This window comes from Homalodisca vitripennis, chromosome 1 (assembly GCF_021130785.1).
Source record: "Homalodisca vitripennis isolate AUS2020 chromosome 1, UT_GWSS_2.1, whole genome shotgun sequence".
NCBI classification, from domain to species: Eukaryota; Metazoa; Arthropoda; class Insecta; order Hemiptera; family Cicadellidae; genus Homalodisca; species Homalodisca vitripennis.
In genome coordinates, this window is record NC_060207.1 from 31,270,315 (window position 1) to 31,297,265 (window position 26,951).

The 26,951-nt window shown below is 31.4% G+C and overlaps 2 protein-coding genes across 2 annotated transcripts in view; one reads left to right on the forward strand and one right to left on the reverse strand.

The window, feature by feature from the left end:
- LOC124359279 overlaps nucleotides 1-24,461 on the reverse strand; it is a 37,433-nt gene extending 12,972 nt beyond the window's left edge. The window contains exons 1-5 of the mRNA XM_046811899.1: nucleotides 24,340-24,461; nucleotides 11,643-14,631; nucleotides 10,718-10,757; nucleotides 9,880-10,023; nucleotides 6,494-6,625 (exon numbers count right to left, since the gene is read on the reverse strand). Of these exons, the coding sequence (XP_046667855.1) occupies nucleotides 6,494-6,625; nucleotides 9,880-10,023; nucleotides 10,718-10,757; nucleotides 11,643-14,617 (3,291 nt within the window). The 5' untranslated portion in view covers nucleotides 14,618-14,631; nucleotides 24,340-24,461. The remainder of the gene's footprint in view (nucleotides 1-6,493; nucleotides 6,626-9,879; nucleotides 10,024-10,717; nucleotides 10,758-11,642; nucleotides 14,632-24,339) is intronic.
- Nucleotides 24,462-25,106: 645 nt separating this feature from the next.
- The window catches only part of LOC124359289 (centrosomal protein of 104 kDa), a 31,314-nt gene continuing 29,469 nt past the window's right edge, over nucleotides 25,107-26,951 (forward strand). The window contains exon 1 of the mRNA XM_046811911.1: nucleotides 25,107-25,418. Within this exon, the coding sequence (XP_046667867.1) occupies nucleotides 25,379-25,418 (40 nt within the window). The 5' untranslated portion in view covers nucleotides 25,107-25,378. The remainder of the gene's footprint in view (nucleotides 25,419-26,951) is intronic.

Below are 26,951 nucleotides of genomic sequence, written 5' to 3' on the forward strand. Positions count from 1 at the left end.
CTCTCCACTTATCGATCGTCTAAACGACTCTTTCAAGATGAAGAAAACTCCCGGTGAAGATGTAGTGATTGACGAAAGCATGATCCCGTTCAGAGGAAGACTTCTTTTTCGCCAGTACCTACCCAATAAAACCCACAAGTACGGGATTAGGTATTCAAAATATGTGACACTACTGGCTACACATACAAGATGAAAGTTTACATTGGCGCCAGGACAGGAACTGAAGATAACCTGACATTAGCGGCATCAGTGGTCATGGATCTCATGAGAGATTATCTAGATAAAGGGCATACCCTGTATGTCGATAATTTTTACACCTCTGTCGATCTTGCCCCACATGCTTTTAGCAAGGAACATTCACCTCGTCGGAAGTGTAATCAGCAACAGGTCCTGGTTCCCTCACAAAAAAACCATTCCTGGCAATTCCGATGACCAGTTAAAATCTGAAGAAGGGTCAAATGAGCTGTCTTGAACACCCAAGTGGTATTGTTTACACCAAATGGTTTGATAAAAGAGAAGTGAAAATGATGTCGACCAAACATCGTGCTGATTATGTTGACACTGGGAAAAAAACCAGACAGGGAGAAACCCATTCTCAAACCTCTTGTGGTCGTCGAATACAACAAGGGGGAAGATGGGAATTGATGTTTCTGACCAGATGTCATCGTATAGCACAGCCATCAGAAAATCTATGCGATGGTATCATAAAGTCGCAGAAGAGTTCCTGCTGGGTACAGCGGTCGTCAATGCCTGGCTCGCCTACAAGGATGCTGCGGGGGTCAACTCTCAAAGTAAAAACAAACAATCTCTACTCCATTACGACCTTCAGGGAGAAAATTGTGTATGCACTTCTAGGGTTGCAAAATGGACAACTCGAGCCAGTCAAACAAGTTGGACATCACCACTTATCCCGAAACGGCAATATTTGTAGCGAGGGGAAGAACAGGAGGAGAGCTCGGAAAAAACTGCAAAGTTTGTTATGCCAGAGCTTTACGAACTGGAGACCGAAAAGCAACCAAGAATCTCAAGAAGATTACTACATTTTGTGAAAAATGTCCTGAAAATCATTTCTTTGTAAAGAGTGTTTTAAGAACTTACATAAATAGGAAGGATCTTTGTGAAAGTAGTTTTTTAACGTCACGAGGGGGTACCCAAAAAAAAACCGGAATTGTATTGCTGGCAGCCGGCAGCGTGTAATACACATTCCTGCCGCTAAGCGTGTGTCGCGCAACCCAATTGCGAGCTCAGTGACCCCAGTTCCGTTGTCCTAGTGCATTCTGTTCGTTCGTAGTGACTGTTTTCGCTAACCCTGTTTTGTTCTTGTTTCGTTTTTTTGTCATGGCAAGTTTAAGTGAACAACGTGCAGCTGTGGAAATTTTGTTTTTTTACTTGGTAAAAAATGCTGCAGAAACTATTTTAATGTTGAATACAGCTTACAAAGATGATGCTATGGGGAAAAACTCAGGTCTACGAGTGGTTCGCCTCGATTTAAAAATGGCGACATGTCGATAGAAGACAAACCTCGTTCTGGACGTCCATCAACCTCTCGAACGGACGAAAATGTTGAGAAAAATTCGTGAACTTGTGCTCACCGACCGTCGACAGACAATTGAGGAACTATCAGAGAGTAGTGGGTTAACTTGGAGCTCAGTTCAGCGAATTTTAACAGGAGATTTAGGACTGAAAAGGGTTGCTGCCAAATTTGTTCCTCGATTCTGACTGACCATCAAAAGGCACATCGAGTTGAAACTTGCCACCTTCTGAAAGAACATCTCGAAAATGATCCCGATTTTCTGGAAAAGGTAATTACTGGTGATGAGTCATGGTGCTATGGTTATGACCCAGAAAAACGAAGCAACAGTCAAGCCAATAGAAGTCGCCATCTTCACCTCGTCCAAAAAAAATGTCGGCAAGTCAAATCAAACATCAAAACCATGTTGATTTGCTTTTTTGATGCTAAAGGCATTGGTTATTCTGAGTTTGTTCCTCCAGGTCAGACTGTCAACCAAACATTTTATTTGGAGTTTTAAGAAGATTGCGCAACAGTGTTCGCCAGAAAAGACCCGATTTGTGGCAGACTGGAGACTGATTCTTCCACCACGACAACGCACCGGCACACACAGCCATCTCATTTAGGCAGTTTTTAGCCAAAAACGGCATGGTTCCGCCGCTGCCCCACGCACCTTACTCGCCTGACCTCGCTCCATGCGATTTTTTTTTATTTCCACACATGAAAAGAGGCTTGAAAGGTCAATGATTTGACAGCGTTGAAGAGGTTAAGAAAAAAACGAAGCTCGAGCTTGCAGCCATTTTCTAAAGATGACTACAAAAAATGTTTTGATCAATGGAAATACCGTTGGGACAAGTGTATTAGTTGTAATGGAGATTATTTTGAAGGAGATAAAGTCGTTATTGTAAAAAATTTGAAAATATATAATTTTTATAAAATAATTCCGGTTTTTTTTGGGTACCCCCTCGTATAACATGTAACATTAAAAAATATTCTGACACATATACAGTTTTATATTTATTATGTTCGCAAAAAATATTACAATTGGGTTCAAATTTTTATTCATATTTCAGCAAAATAACAGTGTACAAACTAAAAAATTAAATGTGCCGAACCCGATCGGTCGGTCAAAATATCGTTCTATTATCCGACAGTATTTATGTAGTAGAATACAAATTTTTTTATTTACAAAAGTAATATTCTATAACCATTTATACTATTGTTTTCTTATAGTATGACTCTTAAAATAGTCGCTAACAACCACTGATAAACGTCACAGATCGATTTACTAAAAAGTCCTGTAAATTCCCACCGCCGATCCGATCGGGTCGGCCGATGTTTCTGCCGCGACAAATTGTGCCGACCCGATTGGGTCGGCGTGGCAGCTAACATGTTAAGCAAACCTCTTCACAAAAATCTTTTCATTACTGAGGTTCTAAATATTTTAACAATAGTATATTTATTAATGTAAATATTGATTCTGGAGACTAACTTATTATTCAACTTCAGGACTAATATTTCTGCTAACAAATCTAAAGGGCTTGTAGCATTTTTGTCATCTCAGTTTAAACCCTGCTTCAGAGTCTATACTTTGACGAATTTTGTCCTATAACTACACAATAAGTGTGTACAAGAAGAAGCCACATACCTAGAAAAGTTTTTCAATCTGTTGCCAGAATAATTTAGGAACTGTAATACACAAAAGCTGAAGAACCTACTGCCTGAATGGTTACTGGAGATAACCAACTACTCAGTATAAGAATATGTGAAGAAGAAATACAAAAGAAAGATAAAATTATGATTTTTTAACTGTATTGTAATTAGATGACTGATACATATGATATATTAAATATAGGAATTGTAAACTGTCTATATGACTCTTTTTATGTTTGTTTATAACAGTAGAGAGTTTATAAATGTATTAGGATATTTGTCATTTTTAAATGAAGGAAAACCCCTGATTGCAATCAAGTTGTGCACTATGTATTAGATTAGTTATCTACTTAAGAGAACAGACTGAAAATCTTGAAATGCTCTGTTACTTTTTCACTTAATTATGTAAAATATCTGAAAATACTAACTATATTAGTTTTTTTTTTTTTTTTTTTTTTTTTGCAACAGAAACATTATCAAATCACAGCACAACAAAGAAATTTGATCCAGGTGACATCATTGTTTAGAAAGAAAAACACAAAGCACATACACAAAACATTTGTCAACACAATGCACTGACATATGTCTAATATGATCAGCTGATAAGTCATTGGTCATGCATTAGTATTCAATTTGGCAACAAAAGTTGCATTGTCTATTTGTTAGACATCAACAAACTCTACTAGTCTGAATGTGTGTGATCAGATGGTAGAATCATGTTAATGACAAAACTAATAAGATTGTTGAAACAAAATTTGGAACATTATGTTTTAGTGAAAAAACATATTTACTACTTTATAAATAAAACCAGTAACAATCAATTGTAGGTGTATCTAAGATCTTATTTATTTTGATAGTACTATATGTCAGGGCACAAAAATCTAAATTCCATACATCTCAAATCTTTCTAGAGTGAAAAATGTTTTTAAATAATGCAACCTAAGGCAAATTTTAATTTAAAAATGTAAAACTTTTGAATGGTTACTGCGAAATAATAATAATCAAATTAATTTGTATACTTTTTTACATCATTTTGTAAAGCATGGTTTACAACTTATAATACTCATGTATAATAACTTTTTTTCTAAATAAACATATTCTCTAAACAAAAGTGTTATCACAATTTTTAATAAAGTTTTGTGTTTGAACTAAGTTTTGTTATATCCTATATTTTATTCAAATTATACTATGTAAGAGACTATAAAAATTAATATATAATACATGTTTCTAAGTTGTAAAAACAAATATGACATTGCAATAATTTTAGGCCTTAATTAAAACAGCAAACTGCTGCTACCTACTGCTGACTTACTGTTAACAAACCAAGATGTAGAACAGAAACTTTTGCCTAGTATTTGTAAAAAAAATAAATCTCTACATTAGCATTGTTTTCTTCATATATTTCTACAATTACTTGAAGACAAATATCATTACATGAAAGTTGTACACACTAAAATGAAAGTAAAGAATGTTTCTATAAAACTTTACTACTTGGCAATAACAAAAACTAACACATTGTCACTTCAATAACTCATTTACAGTTAAAGGATTATAAGTATTCCTTTAACTGTAATATACTTTTTTATGCGTATTTACATCTCAAAACATAATTATCTACACACCTATCAGAAAAAAATATTCCCATAACTCATGGACAAAAGAAAATTAATACAACATAAAACTCCTATATATGAATAGTAAATAGATACAGTTACAGATCAAAATAACATAGTACAATATTAACACTTAGGGCACTGGATATAAATTTCTATATATTTATCCCTAGCGTGTACTTAGCTTTTAAAAATTTAACGTTAATCAACTTTAAAAGTTCTATTTGAATTAAGATTATAGAAAGTTATTTTAGGAAATAAAAATTGAAAATTGACGACTTTTTCTTTTAAAAGATTTTTTATAAATAAATATGTTTAAAAGCAAAACATAAAATTTTCCAATTCACAGAATAAGTAATTATAATTTTAAAAAACACACACAGAATTTAAATCTTAATTAAACTTATCCTACAGTCACTAAAAACAATGTTCAGGTGTAACATACAGCACACAATTCAACATAGGAACAGAGCTTGTACACAGCTTTCAAGAATTGCACTGTCATCCTCTGTATATGAAAAAGCCGTCATCAGCATGTGGAAAAATTATGTTCTGTTGCTATGACAACTAGTTTCGGATTGATAACAGGCGTAGGAACAGAGCTTGTACGCAGCTTTCAAGAATTGCACTGTCATCCTCCGTATATGAAAAAGCCGTCATCAGCATGTGGAAAAATTATGTTCTGTTGCTATGACAACTAGTTTCGGATTGATAACAGGCGTAGGAACAGAGCTTGTATGCAGCTTTCAAGAATTGCACTGTCATCCTCCGTATATGAAAAAGCCGTCATCAGCATGTGGAAAAATTATGTTCTGTTGCTATGACAACTAGTTTCGGATTGATAACAGGCGTAGGAACAGAGCTTGTACGCAGCTTTCAAGAATTGCACTGTCATCCTCCGTATATGAAAAAGCCGTCATCAGCATGTGGAAAAATTATGTTCTGTTGCTATGACAACTAGTTTCGGATTGATAACAGGCGTAGGAACAGAGCTTGTACGCAGCTTTCAAGAATTGCACTGTCATCCTCTGTATATGAAAAAGCCGTCATCAGCATGTGGAAAAATTATGTTCTGTTGCTATGACAACTAGTTTCGGATTGATAACAGGCGTAGGAACAGAGCTTGTACGCAGCTTTCAAGAATTGCACTGTCATCCTCTGTATATGAAAAAGCTGTTATCAGCATAACATGGAAAAATTATGTTCTGTTGCTATGACAACTAGTTTTGGATTGATAACAGGAGGTCGAGAATAACAAATACAGCGCATCTATTGTTTGACGTTCAGTTAACATTCTAACGAATTTTATCACCAGTTTTATGAACTACTGTGTGCGACCGGAGACAAAATCTTCAATAATGAGATTTGTCGTCATATGGGTGTTAAGAGTCACCTCTAGCACACAGGATTTCCTATAATATGTATGAGAAGGGTTAAATATTATCAAAATAAAAATTGTACCTGTGTATAACAGGTACAATTGCATATAACATTTCCATTATATGCACTTTATACATCACCAAGTCTACCATGCCACGGCCCACAAAGAATTAAAATACTTATTTGGATATATTAATGTTCCTATTTCCTAATTTAGAAATTTAAGATAGAAAATTAAAGTTAAAAAAGAAAACTCATTAGTATAGTCAAAACTACAACTGGTTAAGTCCGTAAGATAAGCTGAATAGTTAATATATACAGATTTTTTCATACTTACAGAACTTATAGGATCTAAACAATCTTTTGTTGAGTCCACATCAAATCCAAGTATAGTATCATCTTCTTCTATTGGAATATCAAATCCCAAGAATACCACTTCCTCATCATCGTTATCACTTATCAAGCCTTCCTGAAAATACAGAAACCAATTTTACATCTAAAAATAACATTGTATAAAAGCTAATGGCTACATTTATTCTAAATTACAGAATATTTCAATGAATAAGAATTAACTACAACTTTACTTTAGACACTTAGATTAACTTTACTTTGTTTTTAAATTTAAAATGTTAAAAACTCTGTAAATGTATTTCTAATATTACAGACATACGAGAGTCATTGAATAAGTAATGAGACAAATTACCACTGCTCAAAAACTATTTATTCAATCAGTATAAAAATTTGGTAACTTTTCAACATAGTGTCCAGCAATAATGTACCAAGTTATATTTAAAATGTTGCATTGAACCTCAGCAAAGTCTATTACGTGACACATGGCATGGTATGATCCTACCTTGTAATAGTAAAAGTGTAAAGGCAAGTGTGTCCATAATTAAATAAAATTCTTTTTATTTGTTATATGACTGCAAAACTTGTACACTGTTCTAAATATTAAATATTTTGAGATGAATAAAAATATTGTATAACATTCATTTGTTATTTTGTACACAATTATTGTAAATTAACTAAGTAATCAAATTTTTAGAAAGAATACTGTTTATGGTATGATGACACTATGATTGTATCATAAACAGCAGCAATCATTGCAAAAGAATCTTAATGATAAGCAAGTTGTGTGAAGTAGAATAGCCTACATCTTAAAAAGAGATATAGAATGATTCAATAACAAATAGTATTCAAGACAAACATTTTAAAAAGTTGATTTATGTAATGTGTAGCCTCATATGATTTCCAGAAGACAACTATAACAAGGAAATTTTTAACACTCTCAATCAACCTTCCTCTTTATTTAGAACAAAATTAATAAAAACAGCAACATTATCTGTAATTTAACTGTGAGTTTCTGTTTGTTATTGAGAGAACTGTACATAAACTATAATGATACAAAGCCTAATATATATATATATATATATATATATATATATAAAGTGTTTGAAAAGTTTGGAAACACCTTTTTATTTTTCAAACCATTGCATATATTATATATATAAACTTTGCACAGTGCCACGCACCCACAACAAATTGCTGCATTTTCTCAATATTGAGCGCAGCTGTTTCAATTTTGCAGGAGAAGTTTAGGCGGTTATATAATCCTATTCCCCTAGGATCTTGCCGGCCACCAGAATGTGCAGTACCTATCTTATTTCAAGCGCTCCTAATTGTGAGCAGTTTGCTAACTTGCGTCCTGTCGCGTTTTTACTGTTAGCGATCTGCGCATGCTCTTGTGTAATTTGATGTATCCAATATATGATTATCAATACATGTTTAAAAGCTTAGTTTTAGTCTGCAGGTTTTGGATACTGGATTTCAATAATGTTCATAAAGTAAAATATGGATTCATATGAAGAGGAACAGAGATGCATAAGAGACTTGTTAGAGTCAGTTCCAGAACCATTAACAAGTGAATTACATGGTGCATTATCTGACCTGAGTGATGTAAACAAGTCTAAAATTATTCAACACTTTAGTCAGGACAGTGATACTGAAGAGAGCATTAGGCAACTATTAGAAGACTATGGTCAAGAACGTAGTGGAAGGAGTATATTAGTTCTCGATATTGAATCACGTCACCAGGACTTAGAAGCCACTAGGTTCTGTCTCCAGGACATAGCAGCCGCTGGACCCAGTCACCAGGACTCTGCAGTTACTGGTACAGGTAACAGCAATTATTACAAACTGTTCCAATTATTAATCCATGCCACACTGGTAGAATAACAAGATTAAATCCCAATCCTGTGGTTTGGTCCGACAGTCCTCAAAAGAAATCATCACGAGCTAGAAGTCACAACTTGATAACACAACTTCCTGGCCATAGGCACGAGGTAATCAGAACAAAGTCAGAGCTAGAATGTTGGATGTTATTTTTGCCTGATTCTCTAATAGAACGTAGTTTCATGTACTAACAATAAAATTCCCAAATAAGGCAAATGACTCTTGAATTGAAGATGCCAAAGAAACTAACTACGGTGAAATGAGAGCATTATTAGGCTTGTTGTTTGTATCTATCTGGTGTATGTAGTTCAGGTGCACAAAATACTTTAGATTTGTGGCACAGTGACGGTTTTGGAGTACAGATATACAGACTGGCCACGGGAGAGAATCGTTTTAAGTTTTTGTTGCAAAACTTACGGTTTGATGATAGTAGTGATGACAGAGAATTTAGAAAGTCCCAAGACGAAATGTATTGCTTAAGAGAATTGTTTGAAAGGTTTGTTCAGAGCTGTCTGTAACACTACCCTCACGGAGCATTTGTCACATTGAATGAAATGCTGCCAAACTTACATGGCAAGTGCCCTTCCGTGTGTACATGCCAAAAAGACAGGAAAATTTGGTATTAAGGTTTGGGCACTAACAGATTCTAAGATTTATTATGTATTTAGTTTAGAAGTTTTCATTACGAATCAGCATAGACAGTCCTTTGCTTTTACCACATTCACGTGAAGTAGTTAATAGAATGACTTCTCACATAACTTACACAGGCAGAAATGTCACATGTAATAACTACTTCACTTCCATTCTCAATGCACGTGATCTTCTGCAGAAGAAGTTAACACTGGTTGGTACAATCAGAAAGAATAAAACAGAAATCCTTCTATAGTTTAACACTTTAAACATAAGGAATGAGAGACCAGTAAAGAGCTCTATGTTCGCATTCACACAAACTGAGGTATTGGTATCCTACAGACCTTCAAATAAAAAGTTAGTCCTAGCTTTTTCTACTTTCCATGACATAGATGACATTGACGAAGAGTCCAGTACAAGGTGTACCATGGTAGTTAAACAAAACCATGATTTTACAGGATGTTTGTAAAATATTTATATGAAAAAATTGGAAACCCATTAACTTTTAATAATATTAACATCAAGAATAAAGTAGGATAATGGGCTATACCCAACAATCAGTATTATAGCATAGTGCTAACCCATTTGAAGTGCACTAGGTTGTAGGATTTCCATTCTTGTTACTGTATCCACTGGATTGTAGAGTTCCTGATTACATACTTACTTCATCAAAGTCTAACATTATGATACAATTTCTGTTTTATTATAAAACATATATGGAGTGAAATATAATTCTTTAAAAATATCCTTGCATTAATTCTATCTATAGTTAGTGGTTTAAGTTCATATTTTAACTTTACAAAGTAGAATACAAAGATGTTCATCCCTATCAAATTCATCTAAATATAAAGCTATATTTACCTCTAGAGGGTCCAAGAACTCATACTTTATTTTTACTGTTTGTGGAGATGTATTGAACGAGCTCTTTTCTAATTCCTTTCCACTGTCTTCTTCCTTTTCTTTTCTACAACTGGCAGGTGTTCTGTGTGAAATGTCAGTTGTTTTCTACAAAAATAATTCAAGTAAACTAACAATATCAATGAACACTGTTTTAAGTTACCTAATAGTAGGCTACTTGTATAAATATTTTATGAGTGTGTAATCACATTCTTATTTCAATGTACTCCATTTTACTTTAATATGAAGGGAAGTTGAGGTTTTTTCTTTATTACTCCAGTCATTAGCAAATTGACACAGAAAAGTTGATAACTTATTTGTTATCGTGTTTTAAGACTGTTATAATACTTAATACGTTATAAATTAAATGACCAACTTTATAATTGTTTTACTACATTAAACACTCATAATACAGTATTCATCAAAGCAAATAATAGGAAATATTAATAAAACACCATAACATGCACATCGGTAAATAGCTTACACATCGAGGGAGCTCTCAAGTAAAATTACAATTGTTACTTATGGTAACTAATAGGCCTAATGTTAACCTGTATTCACACGTGAGGACAACTAATTGAGGATTGTGCTTCTTTATTTCTTTCCCTATTAGAAACAAAATTATGTATTGTATTAAATAAAAGAGTATTTTTCTGTTTTAACACATTAAAAATAACAAAATTTGAGAATTTTGTTTATAAATAAGTAGAGCCTACTGTACTTTGAATTATTTGTAACTATTTATAAAGAAAAGTATGTTAACTCTAAAGACATATAAGACATTACGTTTGCAAATACTCACATGTTCATCATCTGGTAATAGTTTTGCTCTTCTTGTATACCTAAAACAATAATTTTATAGTAAATAATTATGTTGCAGTATTTCTGAAAACAGAGATTATAGCCTAAAACTCCAATAAACATTATTATTTGATAAAATGGTTTATAATGTGATAAGGTGATGTAATGTCATTAGCTATCTAAAGATATTGATTTTTCATTTTACTGCATCAAAAGTATACACTTTTTTGTTTGATGTTTAGGAAAAAACTTACTTACAATCCACCAAGAGGATTATTGACAGAACAATGACTAAGCAACCAGCTATGATTTCATTAATAGAAACACCATTTTTAAAACATATAAGTGATATATAAAATGTATAGGAACAAGAAAAGAATGTTATAACTCAAAATTGACCTTCATGAAATAAGGCTATGAATAAGGCTGAAAAGGTAAGAATTTCAACTTAGACCAGAGAAAGTAGATGACTGCCTGCCCTTTAAATACACCCTTAAATTACATTTAAACCAAGTAATAATTCCCTGTCCTGGAAAAAGTTTTTTCTGCTGTATCAAATTTTGAATCTGATAAAGATTAACTGTTATGGATTAAATTTGTAAATTTCGCAATTGCATCTATTGTTGACTATTTTTCCTAAATTGGTCTATTTTCATGATCTATCTAATGTTTATCAATAAAGGAAAGAGTACATTTTAAATTATTCTCTCAAATAAACTAGAAAATACTGACAGCAAGGATATATTGCCTATATCCACACGAAGACATTTTAACAGTTTTGACAAAGGAATAATAAAAATAAATTACAGCAGAAGGCGGTTATCAAAAATGGGAGACATTTAAATGAGGAGATATTATTATGCTACATATGTAAAAACAATATGGAAATTAAACAACATCTAGCTGCATTAATTAAAAATACTTACTTTCTTTTCTTTCGCTCAGGATACACAGTTTTTAGGGGGAGTACACTTTGATTATGTTTTCCTGGATCTTCTGTGACAGCTACACTATCTATAGAAATAACTGACAATATTATTTTTTGTTTATTTTTCACAGATATTTGGTCAGCTACATCAAAACCTTTGAAGCCGTCTACAATTTCCTCATTCGTGTTGTTTTGAACTGTTAATTCATTTTCCAAGTCCTTAAATTTTGAAATTTTTAAACGTGGAGTTTTCTTGTATTTCCTTTTTTTAAATTTATTTTCATTAGGTTCTGGAGATTTTATTCTCTTATTATATTTTCTTTTCATAACAGCAGGTTTATCAATAGGAAGATCATCTGCTTTACTCAGTGGAATTATTGATTTACATCCAGTGGAGAAATCTTTCATACTGTAATCAACAGCTTTCTCAGCAGCATGTTCTAATTCATTTTTATTTTCTTCTGGTGAAACAACACATTTGGGTGGAATATTTGTAGAAGTAGGCAATACTGTTGATTTAGTAGAAATGTTCTCAGCTACAATACATTTATCAGCAATCTGTGTGCTTATAGTTGGATTTTTAGAGTCGTTTGAAAGAGGCATAGGTTGGACACAAGAAGATTCAATAAAAGAATTAAGTGTCACTTCATTATGAGCGTAATTATTATGTTCACTTACACTGCTTGAGGATGACACAACGTCAATGTTTTGATTGTTAAGTGATGATTCAACACTTTTCTCTCTATTAACCTCTACTGTTGTTACTGAACCTTGCCCATTATTAATTTCCATCTCAATATTTTTCATGTTAATTGGTGGAACTGGCCCTTTGTTCTTTATTACACTGTTTTTGTTTAATTCAGGCATAGTTTTATTCTCGCACATTACTTGGTCTAAAGTTTGTGTACACAAAATGTTTTTGTAATTTTCATTGTTTGGGTGAAATGATTCTTTAGAAGTCTCGATGCTGCTCTCCGAACTACAAGTAAGATTTATAGCTTTAGGAGAAGAAAGTGATTTTTCTGATTCTTTCCCATTTAAGGTGAGCTGGCTGTTAGGCAAGTTTGATCTTTTGTACTCCGGATGATTTTCATTGGCTGATTTCTTTAATACACGGTTTGCTCCACGAGTTGAGATATTATTTGGAGGTGTTGTATCTATGATATTAACATCAACAGTTTTTGAGATATTTGAAGAAATACTTGATTGTACTTGGAATGCTGAAGAACTTGAAGGAATTGAAACCAATGAAGCATTAGCTGATGATAGATTTTTTTTCTCATCAAAGAAAGAGTTGGCCTCCCTATATCTGCCATTGTTGACACCTGCATCACCGTAACATACTGGAGCTTTTGGTAATGAAAGAGGTACGGGTTGTTTTGTAGGTGTCAATTCAGTAAAGTTATTAGAGTAGGAGTTTTTAGATGTACTAGACACAATGCAATTATTAGGAGACCCAAAATTCTGAATAATCTGTGTACTTACAACTGACCCTGTTGTCTTTACAATATGCTGAGGAGAATCATACTCATTTGGGTCCAGAATTTTAGGCAGTTTGTATTTGTTTGGAGCATTACTCTGTGGTAAATTGAACTCGTAAGGACTTGGTAGTTTGATGTTACTGTTTTTGGGTTTATTTCCAGTCTTTATAGGCAACTGTGTGTCTGGTAATGGACAAACTTCTTGATAATTTGCTTCATAATTCGATGTGACTGCTCTATAGAGAGGGTCATTGGAGAGAATTGGCCTGTGGTGACTTCCTGATGTTTCCATTTGGTGTCTCACACTTGGGTTTCTTGGTTCAAGATATATTTTGGGTTTATTTGTCTGGAAATTCACTTGTTCATGACTTTTATTTGTATTTTTTGTCTGCAAATCCAAAGGTGACTTCCTATTAAGATGATCATGAGGTGAAGGACTGGGGGTAGCATTAATAACATTTGAATCTTGAATGTTCTGATGTAACTTTGAGAGTTTTGAATTACCTACATTTTGCAGTTGATGGTATTTGTTAGAACTAACTGAGACATTAGCCCTACTCGAGTCATTTGTATATGTATATTGGTTCACTTGCTTATAATTCGTATGTTGAGGACTTTCAAAATCACTAACAGTAACTGGCCTAAGCTGATGATATGTTTTGACATCTTCCTGATAATGTGGTCTTGATTCTTTCTTTGGAGGTTTACGAAGTTGCTGGTAAAGTTTAGAATGGATATAATCTGGGGGTTTATAATTTGGGACAACTGGCTGAAGTTCTGAAAATGACTTAAACTCTCTGTGCGGTGTACCTGACCTATTAACAGAATTTGGCTGTTGATAAATCCGAGACTCCTCTTTTTGCAACATATTTCCACTCAAAGAAACAGGGGTAAGTTGTTGATAAATCTTTTGCTCAGAAAGTCTTTCTGTTTCCACTCTATAATCATTCCGAGACACTGTTTGTAGTTGTTGATACACTTTGGGCCCTGCATGGGGTAAGACATCAAACAGATCTTGGGAGACAGGTTGGAGAGACTGGTATACACATGAATCTGAAGGTAACATACAATCAACACTTTGTAATGTAGGCTGCAATGGTTTTAATCCTTTATGATCAGAATGTATAGAATAATCATACATTGTAAGCGATTGAGACTGGAACTCATTTTGATTTCCAAACATCTCATGCATGGGAGGCCCATTTATCCCTGTTTTTCCAAAAGCAAGTACACTATCCCCACAAAAACTATCAATGGTTGTAGAAGCTGACGGTTTTATCGCATTGTTGAAGTTCGAGTCTATGTTGTGTATATTTCTATGATGATTTGGACGGTCAAAAACGAATACCCCAGGTAGTGGTGGAGGTGGATTTGGCTTTAATATGTTATAAGAACTGGGTTTTCTTGTTTCTGCAGGCTTCTCATCATTATAACCTTCTTGTTGAAAAAAGGTGTGTTTCATTCCAGAAGCAAACTTGTTAGAGTCATCCATTATTTAAATATTACCTGAAACAGTAAATTAATCATTGATTCTCATATGTAAAATAAGAAATAAAAATCACTTACATGTAATGTAAGTTTCCCTTCTGATAAAATTAAAACTTTAAATACAACAACTGTCAACAGGGGAAGAAATGAGTTGGGAATATTCTTGTTCTGATAAATTAAAGAAAATAATGACAAGTAAGTAACAGTTATTGAAAAATGAGTAAATAGTTGGCACCCAAACATTAAAATTAAGATTTTCATATAATAAATCTGAAATGGATGCTAGCCTATTTAAGAATCAGAGTAGTTACACAAGATTACACATTTACTAAAAGTATATTCATTTATTTTCCAGTATTAACCCTTTGAGTGCCACAGCTTTAAAAATTTTTCACATTGTAAGAGTGCCAGGTGAAATTATGGGGTATATGCAAGAAGTGCCGGGAATTTTTCAGCAAAAAAAACGTGAGACTTTGGTAAAAACACTGTAAAAAATTGGTTTATCAACATATTTTCATGATTTTTTTTATTTAATTTGTTGGTGAAAAGACTGTTCTAATTTACCTATCATAAAAGAGTACACAAAGAACTGTACAAATTTTTAAATTTTATAAAAAAATCGATAGACTTTAAAAAATGTTCAAACACTTTTTTAAGTTTGAGATAAAAAACATAAACTAATTTTTGGTTTTTATCTAGTTAGAAATATTTTTATGTTATACAACATTAAAAAACAATCAAAATTCATATGTATAACATAATTCTGAATTAAAACCTTCTTGAAAAAAAATACAATGACAAATTGTTGGTTATGCCATATTTGGTTACAATGCTGTAAAAAATTGGTTTACCAACATATTTTGATGATTTTTTGTGAAAGAACAAAACAGAACTTATATAATATATAACTTTATATTTGAACTAAAAAATAATAAACCTGAAAATACATATCTAACAATTACAAATTTTGTGTAAGGATTAATTAGATTTTCTTCTCTAAGCAACAAATGTTTCTAACAATAATATTACATTTTTTACTTCAATTCCTAATATATCCTGTAAGAAGTGTTAAAACAAATGGCTTCCAAAAGTTTTCTAATATCACTATCTTCCATTTTTTTCGGGTTGAAACTACAAATGCAGCACTAAAAACTTGAAAACTCTCAACCAAGATAAACAACAACGAAACACAACACACAACGGCCACTGCGATCGTCGTTGCATCAAAACAGTCTGAACACAAAACAAAAACGGTATTTTGGGATTATAACCGACCACATCAGTACGAAGAACACAAAAATATATAAATTCTATAGAAACAAACATAGATAGAACGAAAAAACTCTTTAATTTAGCCTACAAACTTACAAAGCATTTCCAGGTATTGTGATCGGTATTGTATGTGTCGCTGTTATCTTATCTTTCTCGAGAATCCCGATTACGGCATGCCACGCGGCATCACATGATTATTTAAGTTTTTTTGCACGGTACATAATTGCCTTTCAATTACAATTCAATTTATATTTTCTTATCAGCCCCCTCTAGAATTTGATATTTTACTGATAGGTACTATCTCGAGGATTGTTTTTCTATTTCGTTGACATCGGCGCGGGCTTCGGCACTCGCATTTTGAATGGCGAGTGTGATCAAGAATAAAAACAAGTTTTGAGTGTTTTTTTCAATAAAGAGTTTAGTTTTTGTTTGGTAATGTTTGTTTTTGTTGAATTTTTGTGTTTGGAGAAAATGTAGGGGGTAAAACAAGGAAGGTACAACAAAGCGACGCACCAGCTGAACGGGCGGCGCGTGACTCTGCAATCACGTTATCTCCTAGACCCGCTCGACTTTGACCTCTGTCTGAGGATGGGGAGGGGTTTGCGATAAGACAATTCTTGTTTTATATTGACGAAATATTGTTCTATGCTAATCTAGTAATCAGAAGAAGCAAAATGTCAAATAATGATTCATGTCTGGGTGTGGTCGTATAATCCCAAAGTACCACAAAAACAAGCACGTCATCTGCCCGCAGTACAAAGGAAAATATTTTTTTTTTGTATGCTTTGGATATTCATGAAGCTTTTGGATGTAGTGGTAAACCAGTAAATATATGACAATATTGTATAATAAATTAAAATACGAAGTCTCCCGTTACGGGAGACCCGGCACTTCTTGCGCTACTACGGGGTCCTCCCGGTACGGGAGACTCGGCACTTTTCGGAAGTATATAAGGTATCCCGTTACGGGAGACCCTGGCACTATAAGGGTTAAATTGAAGGGATAGACTGAACTATGGACCATAAAGCTGTTATATACATAGAGCATCCATAAGAGCAGTTTGATTCAAAACTTCAACTAATTTTATTTCAGGGAACCTACACACGATCGTGGCAACCACCGTTCTTGGTACGAGGTTTGTGTATTCCTAAGGACAAGCACCAGCTTCGGTGAATTAACAAAGTCTTGTTCAATTAAACCAATGTTAAAAGTTTCCCGTGGCTTCGCACGCTTTTCGTAAGCTTTGCCCGTGTGTGTGCACTTCTGGTTCAAGTGAATTATATTTCCAACGACGATGTAGAGTTTGTATTGTTGCCACGATCAAGAAAATCTGTCAAAAGTGTATATTTATAGCCATTGTCTACGTACATATACTTTATTATAAAGTGGTCTAACACTGAAGCTGTACACCAGAAATGTATTTTAAAGACAAATATACATCAAAGCTTAGCGCCTTCAAATAGTTTTTCGCTATTTAATATGCGTAACTGTCTCGTAATTGCAGTTTATAGTGTGCAGGTGCTTTAAAAACTTTTAACTTTTGCAGCGCTGCCTGGTGACGAGATACATCAATGGGGATAGCATAATTATAAACCTTTTCCGTCAAAAAATACATTAATATACAAATTTTCATAATGATTGGTAAAATAGTGAACAATTCCATAAAGGACAAATACATAAACATTCATTTTTATATATATATAGATTACTTCAAAAGTTCCAAAACATGATCAATGCAGAACTTTTGTAACTGTCTGATCAAGAATAAAAGTAAAAATGGTAATTTTATAACAACTTGTATTCATAAATTATTCAAACACAGTACACTTTTACCTATCTTACATACAAAATTTTTTCTATGGTAAATAATTGGCTTTATATGACTAAACCAAAAACAAACAAGCTAAGTTTTAATGTAACTCCCATTATTGTAGCTCTGCTAGTTATTATAATTAGTTCAATCTCAAATATCAATACCTATCAATACCTATTGATCCTAGAGCAATCTCAAAGCTCAACATACTACAATTGGTTGACCATTTAATTATTAAAACTCCATTTATTTCTAGTGGAATGAGAATTTTATTAACATAACTAGTAAATAATACACAATTTTTATTTGTGCTATATAAAGTATATAAAACACATTTTAACATTTTGATAAAAAATATAAATTCTCCACTTACATATGTACTGAGATTTTCTGTTTACTGTATAATTGAATGGAGTTACATGTAATATATAATAGCCTCAAAGCATTGCATATAATACAAGTGATTTTTAGCTTAGTTGTGACAGTGAGATATAGATCTCAGAACACTTAGTAAGTTTTATGATCATGTGTCACAATTCTTTGAATTTCTTAATAGTGAGTTAAAAAAATGAAGAGAGTTGTTCCTTACTGGAATTTAAAAGCAAACCTTTCCAATTTGGAGTAATCTTACAATGTCAGTATGAACTCATACAAGATCTGAAAATTTTAATTTCTTGTTTGCTCTTGTACCAGTTGACAGTTCAAATAGCTGTCACAAACATCATTGTATTTGTTACACAATGTTTAATATCATATTTTGATTAAAATGATTATTACATAACTGATTTCAGTTCATAATTAATTGAATAATAGTTTATAAAACATATTTACATTACATCAAACAAAAATTAACTTTAAACAGTCTAAAACAAATATGGAACAAAGAACAAATATGTGGTCATAACGTACAATTTAACACAAAATTATAGATAGAATTTTAGTTTGATTTCTTTCTTTAAATTTAAGCTTCCACTTGTTTTGATGTAAATCAAATTTCAGGGATGACAATAATATTAATTGGCAATAATGAGTATTAGCAAGCCTATAATCAAGGGGCTGGAAAAATTCTATTTCAGTTTGTCTTTCTGTCTGTCCGCATGATTTGTTTCTTTATTCATAATTTTGTACAGCGCACAATGAACAGTGTCATGAATACAAATATTACGAGTATATTATACAACTAAGTCTAAAAGAATATTACACACATATAAACACATACACACACACACACACACAACATAAAATAAATAACACTTAAATAATACAATAAATAAGCCATACAAACACTTACACATAACTATTGCTCACATATATTACCTAGAAGACAACTACTCATCAAATTCTGATGAGTAACTGGGTAAGGTGCTAAATTAATCAATAAATTGTTTAAATAACTTTTCAATTTTTTAATTGACCTTAAAGATTTTAATCATATTGATAGCATTCTATATATGAACATTTAATATTAAATGCCATTAGATTTCTAAGCAACTAAATTAATCAAAACCTTAATCTTATTAAAATTTGTGAATAAAAAATAACATTAGGCTATTATTATTTTGGAAATTTAAAACTTACATTTTAATTACAATTATGACTCACTATAAAAGATTATTGTAAAGTCAAAATATTAATAATAAAATGCCTGTATTATGAACAATCGTTTATCGTAACTAATTATTAATGACAATTAATTTTAAATTAAAACAAAGTTAAAGAGGCCTCCTTTAGGCTACAATAAGATAAATACCGTTAACTAAAATAATTGCAAAGAGCCACCTTCAGTGTTATAGCCTTTCAAATGTACTGTCCTATATAGCTTGGTTTCTGTTTGTCTGTGTTTTTCCTTAAAAATTCATCTCTAAAATTAGCGTTAGAATTTCTAAAACTGGCATAAATATATACTTTTAACCCAGCTTGTTAATAAAAATTTCATCAGTTTATAAATGGTGACTATTTGGAAATTTTCATAAATACAAATAACAATAAGAAGCTCATTGTCATGACCGGATGATAAGTAGGCCTAACGTAGATTCATATGCAAATTCCTTTAAAAATAATACAGAGACAATCAAATTTCATTTCTTAGTCTTTTTTATCCTAAATTAATTACTCATAAATTTTTAACAATTATATAAATAAGTTAAGTTGTTACAAACAAATATTCATACTATATCACATACTAAACATACAGACAGAAAGAGAACGCAAGCGAGATAGGACTGTACATTATGTTTCTTGTTGATTTTGATCCAACAAACCATCTGATTAATTTTGAACAAGTAATTTTTGGACACTGTCTAAGTACATCAATTTTAATTATTATAACATACTTTATATTTTTTAGTAAAATTTGTGATATTTATTAGTTTTACTACATTTACACTAAATGATCAGTAACTTTTGAACACAAAAATTAAGAATATAACATAATTATTTTGTAAACAACACCTACTACAAGTTTGATTGAATTTAATATATTAATATTGCATGATTATCTAAATATACAGAATATTCATGAACTTTTAAATTAGATACAGTTTCTTTTAAACAGGCAGGAGTATACCAGACCATGTGCGGTGTAACAGGCTCGGCTAAGAGCCAGCTCTAGTGAAACAACCTTGAGTTTTACTCCATAGGATAAATGTTAAACCTCAAACAAATTTATGCCTGTATTTGTGGTAACAGAATAATGGTTGGTATCTCATTTTTTTAAATATGATTAATACACAACCAACAATATTTTTTGTTTTTTTGTTAACTATTTACTTATTGAGTACTTAAATAATAAAGTACAAAAAAGACTGAGATTTTATGTAAAACCAATAAAAATATCAACAAATCTGAAAAGAGCATATTGATACATACTTTGTTTGAATTTAGTTCAAAATCAAACAATCTGTATCGTTCTTATCAAACTTTTAATAGAAAATTATTACTATGTATGAACAATAACTTGTATAATTTGTTTTTTATAATTATAATAATAATTTTTGTATAATATGTATTTATAAATCTGTCTTTGATCATCTAATGAGCTTCTCATACACTCTACAAACTTCTTCACAAGACCGATTTAAAAAATCCATGATGGCCTACTACTGCATCATAAATTGATTTCCCATTTTATAACTGAGTAATCAATGTACAATTAGCTATTTCCTGTGTAATCCTGAGAAACAATAGTATCATAGGTATGCATGGTAGAGCAATTTGAAAACAGCTAAAATAACTTATAATCAATTATCTAAATAAGTATGTATTTGAGTGAGGCAATAGTTTTATCACACAGATTATATTCAGTACTTCAGTACATACGTTTATCAAATGACCATAATTTCTTCAAAATTCTTTTTTATTTTGATTTGTTTTAGTTACATCCATTGTAATATTCAATTAGAACTTCATAGGGAAACAAATACTGTATATAAAAATTGTAATAAAAACAGTATTGTTACAGTATTTCATGCTACACACAACATAATAGAAAGCTCAGAACAGGTAAGGGATGATATTAATAAAATACATTAAAGCTAAGTCTATCATGGCTGGATATTAATTCTTTAATTTTTATTACATAACACAAATTAGCAGTTAATCTATGAAGAAGTAAAATTAGGTTAGGCCGAGTTTAAAATTATTCTTACAATCAATAAAGGCAATAGTCTTTATTTAGCCTACAAATTAAGTTGTATTTGAATTAATAATATTACAGTTTTTTAATTTAAGCCTATTTAAAAATACTAAATAACACTAGGCCTAAACGTTTCCTAGATTCACTTAAAGGAAGTTACAATGTGTACGCTCATTTTTAAAACAGTATTTGAATCAATACTATTTCCATTTAGATATTTCAGAAAACTATGCCTATTCTCACAACCAAAATTTGTCTAATTAGGTCCAATGTGATAGTTATGAAATTAAATGTTGAACCAAGAATCTCGTTATTCCCTTTTTCTCCAGCGGTCTAGGATGGAATGCTAATTGGGATTATTGGAGAGATGACAAAATAAAACAAGCAAGAAACTGTTATGAGAGTAATTAAGTGATGAAAATGGAACTAAAGAGTAAGATCATATAACTTTCTGTGCAAATTCCTTTGAATCATGCACAGAAAATGCTTGCAATGGATTTCAAATGAAGTAATTTGGTCCATGTGACCAAATTAATTGATTCACATGCATAAATTCAAAATAAAATAAGAATAAGTAATTCCACTCTTAAACAAAGCCAAGTAGTTTATTTGGTTTTTAAATAGCAACCCTAAAAGGCTGCAGTTCCACACAGGCTACCAAAACAATCACATATAGTATATCAAATTATAGTTATTGATCATCACATCTAATACACGTATGACATTGTTTTATCATATCATATTTAAAACAGGTAATTTGACTAATTATACTTATATATTACTGTAGCAAAATACAAATAGCCTATTGAAAATAGGTGTTGGAAAAACTTCGAACTTTTTTCTAAACTTTACAAAAAGTGTAACTACATTATCATTGCTTCAAGAATGGCATTATTTGGTTTCAAAAGTAGTTAAATATAATTTATGAAAGAACGTGTAGGTGAGATTCAAGGATAAATACAAGATGCGGTAATTCTAAGCAATATATGGGTCAAATTTTTCTCATATTACAATATAATGTTCCAATAGTCAATTAGAAAAAGGAAATGACTAGAATTTCTTGCCGGAAAGCAGTTATAGGGAGCAGGCAACTCATATTACAATATAATGTTCCAATAGTCAATTAGAAAAGTATAATGACTCGAATTTCTTGCTAGAAAGCAGTTATAGGGAGCAGGCAACCGCGAGAATTACCTATTAGTGATCAGGGGCACTGACGTGATCTGGCTTCAAATTTGGAACTACTCGAGTTAATTTTTTTTCCTAAAAGAGCAAGCAGCGCGAAGCGCTGCGCAGCGGGCAAGCATCGTGTGTGATCTTCGTCTATACTGAATTGATTCAGGCCAAAGGAATGACACAGATTCCTTTACCAGATATTTTACGGAGATTTTGTATTGGGCGGATTATATTGGTTTTACTTTGCTTTCCAGCATGTAATTATGTGTTTAAAATTGTTTTACATACATTACCTACATTATATTGTAATATGTAATAACAATTTATCAGAAATTGTTTTAATAAAAAAAAAGGATCACGCACGATGCCTTAGGCCCGCTGCGCAGCGCTTCGCGCTGCTTGCTCTTTTAGAAAAAAAATTAACTCGAATAGTTCCAAATTTGAAGCCCAGATCACGTCAGTGCCCCTGATCACTAATAGGTAACTCTAAGCAATATATGACCGTCTGGCGGTTGCCTGCTCCCTATAACTGCTTTTCCGGCAAGAAATTCTAGTCATTTCCTATTCTAATTGACTATTGGAACATTATATTGTAATATGAGAAAAAATCGAGGTTGACCCATATATTGCTTAGAATTACGGATAAATACAAGATGCTATTCAAACATTAAAAACAAAAAAAACGTAATTTAACAGGGCTAATATCTAATTTTGAAAATTACCTAGAATATCTCTATAAAATGGAAGTATATGTATCTGGCAAGTATAAACATTTTTTATTTCCATAAAGTGGTTAGAAAAGCTATATAGGATTTTTAATTGTTTAGTTCATATTGATGTTTTGGTTAAGGTAAGAAACTAAATGTACTTTTCTGTACTTTTATTTAATAGTTGTTACAAAATCACATGCTTATAGTTTGTATTATTACTGTGTATAAACTAAAACAATGATAGTTTTAGTGCATTAAATATATTTTATTTAATTGTTAATGGCCCGATATAGAACTGTACCCCCCTAAAAATCCAATATAGTTATTTTCAGTAAAATGGGTAGAGTAAGATAAGAACGTTGAAAATAAATCAATTTGTTACAACAATAATACCCATAATCCTCATAGGATAAGTTTGTAAATAGTTTGTCTTAAGTGTTATTCTAAGGATGAAAAGGTAAGAATGCATATTATGTTAAATACAACATTGTCGTTGTTTGGCAAAAAGATAAAAGCGAATCTTTTCTCATGTAAACACGTGAGATTAATATCGTGGCACAAGCAGAAGGCTAATATGATTATCTATTTCTACACTTTCAAACTAAGATTTTAGCATAACTACAATTACTATAGGTTTGAGAGGTCCGGAAGTTAGGCTTATTGACTTCATGATGTTTTCATAACCTCTACAGGTCAGTAGGCTATAATTTACATGATGTATTATGTTGTTGTTAATCCATTGTATATAAGTTTCACAAGAACAATATACATTTTTAATGTAAACAACTACTTAGTTTATGTTGGTAGAATACAAGGATGAGGAAAGTTTGAAGCTAGAAAATCAGTTATGATTACTTGATTTATCCTGAAGAAATGAAGTACCTGTATTCTAAATTTGAAATTAGTGAACAATTTTGAAGGTCATATATTGTAGATTATGAAATACTCAAACAATTTATTTTATTACATGTATTTTGCAAAAGTAAGTCTGAGCTTTAGACAACGCACATACAGACCCACGAACAAACAAGATGTGATAATTGGGGTATTATACAACTCGAAAACACGCCCAACCGGTTGCTCATGTTTATAAAATTCTTTGTACAGTAAATTTTTCTTACCTAATGCATACATGTAACGAAAAATAATATCTTCAATTGTATAAAAACTGCAACACCGATAAAAACATACGAAATTGAGCGATGACTAATGCCACAAAGATCAGCCATCATTATTTTCTGTAAACAAATCCAATCCATCAAACGGAAATGTTTTTTGATAACGGAAGTAAACTCTTAACAGCTGTCTATCAGCTGTTACTCATTATCCAATCAAGGGAAAGGGCGCCACGAAATTGATTTTCACTTCGCTAGGTCAATATTGATTTTCCTTTCAGCGATATTTTTGTAATTAATTTTAAATATTTTTTGAACTGCTTCAGTACCACCGAAACATAAACATTAAGGAAACATTTATAATAAAATGTGGGAGGTTATGGGATAACATCGTGGTGTAAAAGCGGTCACTTGTCCTAAGTATTGACTGAACCTAAGGAAATAACATAACATTTCTCATTATTGTGTACAAATGAAGTTATTGCATAAGTGATTTTTGAAACGGATTTTCCTGATATTGGTAGAAATTGTAGATCTGCTTTTATTTCAGCCAACATGTGGTTTCATATTGATTTTTGCATGACTACTGTAACAAAAACACATGACTTTAAATTAACACTTTTATAATTTATGTTATATGAAATATATCACTGAAAAATATATAATTTTGACATTATTTCATTATTATTACTTTTGAGTTACTATTCTAACATTCCTTAAATTTAGCCTAGTTTGATTTGACTAAAGCAGTATATACTTTGCTGATTGCTGGTGTGTTCCTTGATTTGGTGTGTAGGATGTAGCAAATTTTGTGAAGAGTGAAAATGACCTCAGAGCCAAATCAGGATTATCAAGTTATTTAGAAACACTATGGTATGCATTTGAAACATTCTGAATTACTTACTCAAAAAGAACTCATAATGGTTTCAATTTGCTATATGAAAATAACAATTTCTTCATTTTGTAGAGGTTACAGGATATAATTTTAGATCTAAAACTGTTTTAACAAATATTTTACATTTTTAATTAGTTTTAACAAGTAAAAATGCCAAAGAAAATTGGATTCAATGTTATCTATGCATCAGGTAAGTAGAACTAAGCTTTATTTTTTATTAACGTTTAGATTAAGATAGTAGAATATTTTATTTCGATTCTATATAATTCTAGCTAAATATTTTTAAAAAAGAAGTTTTTGCATGGGATTGTTAGGAAAATTTAATTGAATGAAACACTTTTATTAGTAAATATTAATTTCGTTACATATAAAATTAATTTATAAAATAACACTCAGTCATATATTGATATTGGCTACTATCAGTCAATGTAGCCATTTTCAGCTTTTCAAACCTTTTTACTAAATACATATGTATATGATCTTGTACATCAGCAGACTAACAACTATTCATGTACCTATATGTTCCATGATTCATTAATTATATAAAAGCTGTATTTAAATTGGTTACTCAACATTTAAAGACTCACAGACTGACTGACTTGAAAAACACAGAACTCAAGAATATAAGATTGAATTATTAACAGTTATATACCAGATATTATAGTTATAAGAAACATTGATATTCTTTTTCTCTCATAAATAATATTCTATAAGATAACATTTTGGAGAGTTCATAAAGTAAATTTTGGGTTAGGGAAAATCTATATTGTTTTGTGGATCACTAAATCTACCAAAAGTGGTTTCTCAAAATCTTTGTTAATGTGAATACAAGTAGACTACTGGACATCATGAAAACATTTACTAATTTAGACCAAAATATGCAGGTATAATTAGTTATCTTTTATTAAATCATTGAAATATATTTTCACATATTCATGCCAAAGCGCTTTTAAAACTATTCTTTGCTCAATTTAATATTATTTTTTAATTTATACTGCATGGCTTAATATAACGGCTCAAACTGCATATTAAAAAAATGTTTTTGTCACAAAAGATCTAATTTTAATTTGGGGTATAATACAATCCAAACCAAGATTAGAAACGACTTATTTTGATGTAACTTTTGAATCTTGATCTAGAGCATGTATTCATGTTTCAACATTTTTAATTTCAAAATTTTTAAACTATTACACTTTGAATTTAGCCTATAAAATTAGTGCATTTTATCTAAAATATCTATAATTAATATTTAAAAATCAGTACTTTTAAAATTAATTAATTGATTTTTAATTTAAAATTAATTTTTACCAGTTATTAATCATTAGATGGTTAAAAATCATAAACTGTTTATAGTAGACTCCCTTCAGTATGGCCACCACATGACCCTCTACCAGACTTCAAAATAGACAAAACAGCATTCTATCAATGTAAAATACCACTCTATAATTGCAAACATATCTAATTACATAGCAATCAACCTAATAAGAGGGTTTAAGCAATTTAATAATAATGCCTTTCTCAAAAGGTGCTGTTTATCCATTTATTGTATTATAAAAATATTCCACTCACAGACACTATTATAAATATGGTGTAGACAATGCAAATGGTTATGAAAAATACATTATAACCAAAAACTTAACAAAGAAGTTGATTTCAGTCAATTGATTCACAATCAGACTGGCCAGATAGAGAGTTTTTATTGTGTATAGAGATAATTCTTTTT